The sequence below is a fragment of the Sinocyclocheilus grahami genome, unplaced genomic scaffold (genome assembly GCF_001515645.1).
Source record: "Sinocyclocheilus grahami isolate Dianchi unplaced genomic scaffold, SAMN03320097.WGS_v1.1 scaffold222.1, whole genome shotgun sequence".
In the NCBI taxonomy this organism is placed as follows: Eukaryota; Metazoa; Chordata; class Actinopteri; order Cypriniformes; family Cyprinidae; genus Sinocyclocheilus; species Sinocyclocheilus grahami.
Window position 1 is genome coordinate 764,066 of NW_015505401.1, and position 8,710 is coordinate 772,775.

Sequence of the window (8,710 nt, forward strand, 5' to 3'; positions counted from 1 at the left end):
TATCTTTAAAGAAGCCTTGCATTTGCAGAAGCATTGGTTCAACAAACAAATTTATTATGAAATATCATAGGAACATTACTTTAGATCCCCCACACACAAGATACCCATAGTTTCACTGTGTATTTGTTAGTACAATCATTAAATATAGTTGTACAAAATGTGTGATTAAGGTTTCATTATTGTACTGTACAGGTGCATCTCAATAAAAGTTAAAAATGTTTATTGGTCTTATGAAGTATTCTAATTTGGTGAGATAGTGAATTGGTGGGTTTTTGTTAAATGTGAGCCAAAATCATCACAATTGAAAGAACCAAAGACTTAAACTACTTCCGTGCATTGAATTTATTTAATACATGAGTTTCACAATTTGAGTTAAATTACTGAAATAAATGAACTTTTCCACGACATTCTAATTGATTGAGATGCACCTGTAGACTAGAGAGAATAGTAGCTACAGACACAGTGGTATCATTGAATTACTGTAATGTGAAATTTACTGATTACATCGTGACGTCACGATGTGGGAAGATTTGCATAACACCGCCCAAATGTTCACGCAAAGAAAGAAGGTGTAACTTTATTGTTGCTGCCACCGCCGCCATGCTGTGAAGACACTGTGTGTTTTTCGTTGCCTTCTAAAAGAGGACATGACTAGAAATCAGTGGTTAAGTTGTATTTACAACACTGTTCCAGAACAGTTCAACCCAACTATTCAGATGTGTGCAATGCATTTTATGGAGGACTGTTTCCTGATCCTGGGAGAGTAGACTACAGTGCCGAGAAGAAGAAGAAGCAAAGGAATCGAATAATCAGGATGTTAAAATAAACAAAAATCTCACCTTTCAGAGCAAACATTGATAAATATGTCCATGTTCGTCACTTTGCGGTACCCTTAAACATTTCCGATGTGGTCTGTGCCTATTTGCAGCACGTTTCTTTATTTGGTTGTGTTGTGAGCATTTGCAGTGCGTTTCTTTATTTGGTTGTGTTACTCGTATGGGTCGATACTTTTAATGAACCGTTCAAAAAGACGAATTAATAGAACAAGTGACTCTTAGGAGCCAGTTTTTTAATGAAGAGTTAAAAAAGGCAAATGAATTAGTTCTTCAAATGAACGGTTAAAAAAGAAAATGAATAGACAAAATTACTCTTATAAACCAGTTCTTTTAATAAACAGTTCCAAAAGATGAATGAAATAGAACACATGACTCTTATGAGCTATGAACTGTTTAAACAGACGAATAAATAGTAGAAATTATGATCAGGAAATCTGTATGGACTGCCAACCCTATCTCTGTTTAAGCTGTTCTCTCATACCTTTGCTAGGCTGGCTTTCCTGAAGGCTGTGAGAATCCAGAAACACGCCACTGTCGCTATGTAACTTCTCTCCTTCCCCGACATTATTCAACTCGCCAACCCGTGCTTTCACCAGAGCCTGCTTCTGCTGACATGACCTCCAGCTGGACACACACCAAATCACACGCTTATCATCAAGTAAATACAAGAATAATATTTCCCTTCACAGACACGTTATGGTATTCTAAATCTAGCATATACAAGTTGAATGAATTTCTGTGTAAATCATGTGCATAACCTCGCAGAGTGTATTTTTCTTCTTTGAATTGCTGCATGACCTCACCATTTGTAGGCGACGTAGAGCAGGAGGCCGAGCACCACCGCAGCCAGTACAGACACGTAGACCAAGATGTTGTTGTTGTTGCCCCCTTGGTCCTGTGGAGTGAGTCGAGGGGATCCAGACCCTGGTGCTGGGCTGCTCCTGTTCTCCGTTTCCTCATTCAGAGTCGGCTTTCGGGGGTATTCATGCGGTCCATCAGAACCAGATGGACGGGACAGGATGTTAAGGTCTTTTACTGGAAAAAAACCCCCCACACATTTGGTCATTCTGAACTGCCTTTAAAAACATTATATATGTATATTAGTGCTGTCAAAATTAGCGTATTAACACAGGCGATTAATTTTTTCCAGTTTAACGGCGTTAAACATATTTTAGCCTAGGGTTGGCCACTCCACTCACAACTGCTGCTTCTGTCTCTTTTTTTCTTGACAAGAATTGCATTTATTTAGACGCAGAACGTCTTTATGAGCACATTAAACAGGAGACTTTTCAGACTCGCGCTCCAACTTCATCTCAGCAACAGGTGCCCGCTGTAGCCTGTATCATTTCATATTAAAGCGCGAATGAAACTACGAGCATGCGTGTCAGATCCACGTCACGTTCAGCAGTGGCAGCTCTTAATGTGATAGCAGTCAAATAACCTAATAATCCAGCTGCTGTGATGTCTATTAATCAAAGAACAAAAGAAAAAAGAGGAAATCAATCACTTTTGTAGCTTTAACGATTCATCAATATTTAATTTAGATTTTAGTGCTTGATAACTTTATTCAATTTATATATATATATATATATATATATATATATATTAGGGATGTTAGTTTAATGCGTTAACTTAATTAGTTCTGAAAAATAACACAATTAAAATATTTTAATGCAGTTAACGCACTGGCCCTGCCCCCAGACCTGCACATCATTTTACATTTCATACAGTTGACTGTTGACAAATATGATGCAGGGCAACAACCCCATAAACGAAGTTATGCCCTAAAATTCAAGATACTGGGGCAAAAATGAGTTTTTGTCTCATATTATATCATATGATAAGCGATATCAACATAGAGATTGCATATATAAACATATAGATTACAACAGTTCAGTAAACAAGAAGTTTATATTGTGTTATATTTGTTTTATTTAATATTGCCAACGAAAATATTACCTATAAAGCCACAGCAGAACTGTTGTGCGTCTGTGAGCAACACAGCAGTGTTTAGTTTCTGAATGAATTCACGTGAACGAATCGTGTGAACCAATGATTTAAAATATTACAAATTTTAATAAAGACATTTACCGCCACCTGTTGGTAGTTTTAGTTTCTTCTTTAGAGTATCATTTAATTTATTAAAAAAATTAATTAAAAAAATCAATAAATAAAGTAATAAATAATTCTGTCATCATTTACTCACCCTCATGTTGTTTCAAACCTGAATGACTTACTTTCTTTTGCACAACATAAAAGAAGGTATTTTGAAGACTGTTGGTAACAAAGCTGTTTTGCTTACCAGTGACTTTCATTGCATGAATAAAAAGTTCTGATATGTTTCTCAAATTATCTTCGTTTATGTTCCATAGTCTATGTTAGGCCGTTGTAGCTTAAACATGTAACACAATAATAGCTTAAAATGATCTTTTGAGGGTATTTTCACAGCCAAATTTAGTTTGCGATTAATTATGGCGCTTTTCCACTGCATGGTACGGCACGGTTCACTTTTGGGGGTTTTCCACTGGGTATAGTACCTGGTACCTGGTAATTTTTTTAGTACCACCTCGGTTGAGGTTCCAAGTGAACCGTACCGTTACCAAAACATGACGTGTAAACTCTGCCGATCACTGATTGGTCGGAGAGAATCGTCACTACCTGCGTCACTGAACTTGTGACACAAACACAACAGAACCGCTAGATTTAAATCAGCACAGCCAGCAAAGGATCGAACGCAACTGTTTTGAACGAGCACACAGTGGAAACGCAAACCGAGCCGAGCCGAGTCATACCATGCAGTGGAAAAGCGCTATTAGATTAATCACAGCACCCTGTAATTAATTAGATTCAAAATTTTAATCGACTGACAGCCCTGATATATATATATATATATATATATATATATGAATCTGAAAATTAATACTAGTAGTTGTGCTATCTTTATAAATTCAGTCATTAGACTCACATTAGTTCTGACCAGACATTTGAAACACACTCAAGTACACTCTGAAGCACTTAAACACCTAGACTGCAAAAAAAGGAAATGCTCTTTTTAGCCTTCACATGAAACCCACATCTGACACACATCTGCTGTGAGTCTGATTAACACATCATCAGTGGGCGCAGCACAGCTGACAGACTAAATGCCAGATCGAAATGCTGAACGGTGTGGAATGGTCAAGAGGATTCATGCCCCCCACCCTTCATCCTGAAATAGACCATGCAGGCCACCCCACACACACACTATCACACAGATGCGTGCATTCTTTTGTCCACTCACTCTCTCACACACCCCACAGGCTGCCTGTGTGGATCAAACACTCTGTGTGGCTGCCCTGACCTCGGCAGGTCGAGTGCTCTAACTGGGGATGCCACCCTACAGAGAACAGAGGGCAACGTGGGATGCGACCCACTGGCCATCTGGTTAACCTCCAAACCCATTTAACACACCTCAGGGCAAAGTTTAAGATGCAATCAATTAAAGATGTGGTGCTTTTTAAATGACAGTTTACACTAAAAACGGTTTTAAAATGATACATTTAATTGTTTAGAGATCAGACAAAATCTATGTAAAGTGTTTGTCTTCTTAATCTGATCATGACTGGATTGTTGCTAAGCTCGCTGAAGAATGAGAAGAACATTTGAAGTCAAAGTGAGAGCTGTATTTTCTCACAAGCTACTCTCTGACTGAACACAAGTGTCTGCCACATGTTAACAATCTAACCACACACACACACACACATGCATAAATGTTATTATTTATAGCTTGGCACAATCTTCATCCAAGACACACATGCATCTCGGGTTACGCTCACACAGTCAGTGTTTGGAATTGACAACCGTATTTACTAACAGGTGTGTCAAATCAATGACAAGTAAAAGGGTCCAGGATATTACTTTTAAATTTTTTTCAAAACCTAGTTCAACAAGTATGGGCTAAGTTCTTAGAAATAAATTCATGCTTTTTATTCATGTTGTTTTCAAATGGGTTTTAAAACACTTATACCATTTTTAACAAGCTTAAATTTAATGAATGAAAATAATGACAATTCCAATTTACACCTTGAATACATGTAAGAGCACACATAATTATTTTCAAAAATGTTTTAAAATCAATCAAATTTAAACTAGTATATATAGTATACAATATATATAGCAAGTAAGTATATAGTAAACTATATATTATTCATATTGCTCTCTCTCTCTCTCTCTCTCTCTCTCTCTCTCTCTCTATATATATATATATATATATATATATGTGTGTGTGTGTGTGTGTGTGTGTGTGTGTGTGTGACTCTGGACCACAAAACCAGTCTTAAAGGGGTCATATGATGCGATTTAAATTGTTCCTTTCCCTTTGGAGTGTTACAAGCTCTTGGTGCATAAAGAAGATCTGTAAAGTTGCAAAGACTAAAGTCTCAAATCCAAAGAGATATTCTTTATAAAAGTTAAGAGTCAGCCACGCCTACCTAAAACGGCTCCTCCTAACACGCCCCCGCAAGATTTGCATAACGCCGCCCAAATGTTCACGCAAAGAAAGAAGGCTTAACTTTTATTCTCGCTGTAGTATTGTTGCCGCCGCCGCCACGTCATGAAGGCGCTGTGTGTTTCTTTGTGAAAGTGAAACTACTTTGTTTGGCCTTCCAAAAGAGGACGATATCTGCTTCGTCATGCCTGGAGCTGATCCGTGCTGGTCGCTGAGGAAATACACGCACTGGCCCTGCCCCCAGACCTGCACATCATTTTACATTTCATACAGTTGACTGTTGACAAATATGATGCAGGGCAACAACCCCATAAACGAAGTTATGCCCTAAAATTCAAGATACTGGGGCAAAAATGAGTTTTTGTCTCATATTATATCATATGATAAGCGATATCAACATAGAGATTGCATATATAAACATATAGATTACAACAGTTCAGTAAACAAGAAGTTTATATTGTGTTATATTTGTTTTATTTAATATTGCCAACGAAAATATTACCTATAAAGCCACAGCAGAACTGTTGTGCGTCTGTGAGCAACACAGCAGTGTTTAGTTTCTGAATGAATTCACGTGAACGAATCGTGTGAACCAATGATTTAAAATATTACAAATTTTAATAAAGACATTTACCGCCACCTGTTGGTAGTTTTAGTTTCTTCTTTAGAGTATCATTTAATTTATTAAAAAAATTAATTAAAAAAATCAATAAATAAAGTAATAAATAATTCTGTCATCATTTACTCACCCTCATGTTGTTTCAAACCTGAATGACTTACTTTCTTTTGCACAACATAAAAGAAGGTATTTTGAAGACTGTTGGTAACAAAGCTGTTTTGCTTACCAGTGACTTTCATTGCATGAATAAAAAGTTCTGATATGTTTCTCAAATTATCTTCGTTTATGTTCCATAGTCTATGTTAGGCCGTTGTAGCTTAAACATGTAACACAATAATAGCTTAAAATGATCTTTTGAGGGTATTTTCACAGCCAAATTTAGTTTGCGATTAATTATGGCGCTTTTCCACTGCATGGTACGGCACGGTTCACTTTTGGGGGTTTTCCACTGGGTATAGTACCTGGTACCTGGTAATTTTTTTAGTACCACCTCGGTTGAGGTTCCAAGTGAACCGTACCGTTACCAAAACATGACGTGTAAACTCTGCCGATCACTGATTGGTCGGAGAGAATCGTCACTACCTGCGTCACTGAACTTGTGACACAAACACAACAGAACTGCTAGATTTAAATCAGCACAGCCAGCAAAGGATCGAACGCAACTGTTTTGAACGAGCACACAGTGGAAACGCAAACCGAGCCGAGCCGAGTCATACCATGCAGTGGAAAAGCGCTATTAGATTAATCACAGCACCCTGTAATTAATTAGATTCAAAATTTTAATCGACTGACAGCCCTGATATATATATATATATATATATATATATATGAATCTGAAAATTAATACTAGTAGTTGTGCTATCTTTATAAATTCAGTCATTAGACTCACATTAGTTCTGACCAGACATTTGAAACACACTCAAGTACACTCTGAAGCACTTAAACACCTAGACTGCAAAAAAAGGAAATGCTCTTTTTAGCTTTCACATGAACCCACATCTGACACACATCTGCTGTGAGTCTGATTAACACATCATCAGTGGGCGCAGCACAGCTGACAGACTAAATGCCAGATCGAAATGCTGAACGGTGTGGAATGGTCAAGAGGATTCATGCCCCCCACCCTTCATCCTGAAATAGACCATGCAGGCCACCCCACACACACACTATCACACAGATGCGTGCATTCTTTTGTCCACTCACTCTCTCACACACCCCACAGGCTGCCTGTGTGGATCAAACACTCTGTGTGGCTGCCCTGACCTCGGCAGGTCGAGTGCTCTAACTGGGGATGCCACCCTACAGAGAACAGAGGGCAACGTGGGATGCGACCCACTGGCCATCTGGTTAACCTCCAAACCCATTTAACACACCTCAGGGCAAAGTTTAAGATGCAATCAATTAAAGATGTGGTGCTTTTTAAATGACAGTTTACACTAAAAACGGTTTTAAAATGATACATTTAATTGTTTAGAGATCAGACAAAATCTATGTAAAGTGTTTGTCTTCTTAATCTGATCATGACTGGATTGTTGCTAAGCTCGCTGAAGAATGAGAAGAACATTTGAAGTCAAAGTGAGAGCTGTATTTTCTCACAAGCTACTCTCTGACTGAACACAAGTGTCTGCCACATGTTAACAATCTAACCACACACACACACACACATGCATAAATGTTATTATTTATAGCTTGGCACAATCTTCATCCAAGACACACATGCATCTCGGGTTACGCTCACACAGTCAGTGTTTGGAATTGACAACCGTATTTACTAACAGGTGTGTCAAATCAATGACAAGTAAAAGGGTCCAGGATATTACTTTTAAATTTTTTTCAAAACCTAGTTCAACAAGTATGGGCTAAGTTCTTAGAAATAAATTCATGCTTTTTATTCATGTTGTTTTCAAATGGGTTTTAAAACACTTATACCATTTTTAACAAGCTTAAATTTAATGAATGAAAATAATGACAATTCCAATTTACACCTTGAATACATGTAAGAGCACACATAATTATTTTCAAAAATGTTTTAAAATCAATCAAATTTAAACTAGTATATATAGTATACAATATATATAGCAAGTAAGTATATAGTAAACTATATATTATTCATATTGCTCTCTCTCTCTCTCTCTCTCTCTCTCTCTCTCTCTCTATATATATATATATATATATATATGTGTGTGTGTGTGTGTGTGTGTGTGTGTGTGTGTGACTCTGGACCACAAAACCAGTCTTAAAGGGGTCATATGATGCGATTTAAATTGTTCCTTTCCCTTTGGAGTGTTACAAGCTCTTGGTGCATAAAGAAGATCTGTAAAGTTGCAAAGACTAAAGTCTCAAATCCAAAGAGATATTCTTTATAAAAGTTAAGAGTCAGCCACGCCTACCTAAAACGGCTCCTCCTAACACGCCCCCGCAAGATTTGCATAACGCCGCCCAAATGTTCACGCAAAGAAAGAAGGCTTAACTTTTATTCTCGCTGTAGTATTGTTGCCGCCGCCGCCACGTCATGAAGGCGCTGTGTGTTTCTTTGTGAAAGTGAAACTACTTTGTTTGGCCTTCCAAAAGAGGACGATATCTGCTTCGTCATGCCTGGAGCTGATCCGTGCTGGTCGCTGAGGAAATACAACAACTTTGCGCTGTGGATCGCCGGATCGGCTTTCACCGTGGACAAAGCAGAGTCCAGCCTGGGGTCGTTACATGTGGTTGCCGCAAGCCCTCCGGACGCTCCTTCGTCGAATCCGCCGCCTCTGCTCACTCTAGCCC

At 38.1% G+C, this 8,710-nt stretch overlaps 1 protein-coding gene across 1 annotated transcript in view; it reads right to left on the bottom strand.

The window, feature by feature from the left end:
* Positions 1 to 1,224: 1,224 nt before the first annotated feature.
* LOC107596749 (tumor necrosis factor receptor superfamily member 16-like) overlaps positions 1,225 to 8,710 on the bottom strand; it is a 23,645-nt gene continuing 16,159 nt past the window's right edge. Inside the window, exons 5-6 of the mRNA XM_016287546.1 lie at positions 1,640 to 1,871; positions 1,225 to 1,460 (exon numbers count right to left, since the gene is read on the bottom strand). Coding sequence (XP_016143032.1) covers positions 1,289 to 1,460; positions 1,640 to 1,871 — 404 coding nt within the window. The 3' untranslated portion in view covers positions 1,225 to 1,288. The remainder of the gene's footprint in view (positions 1,461 to 1,639; positions 1,872 to 8,710) is intronic.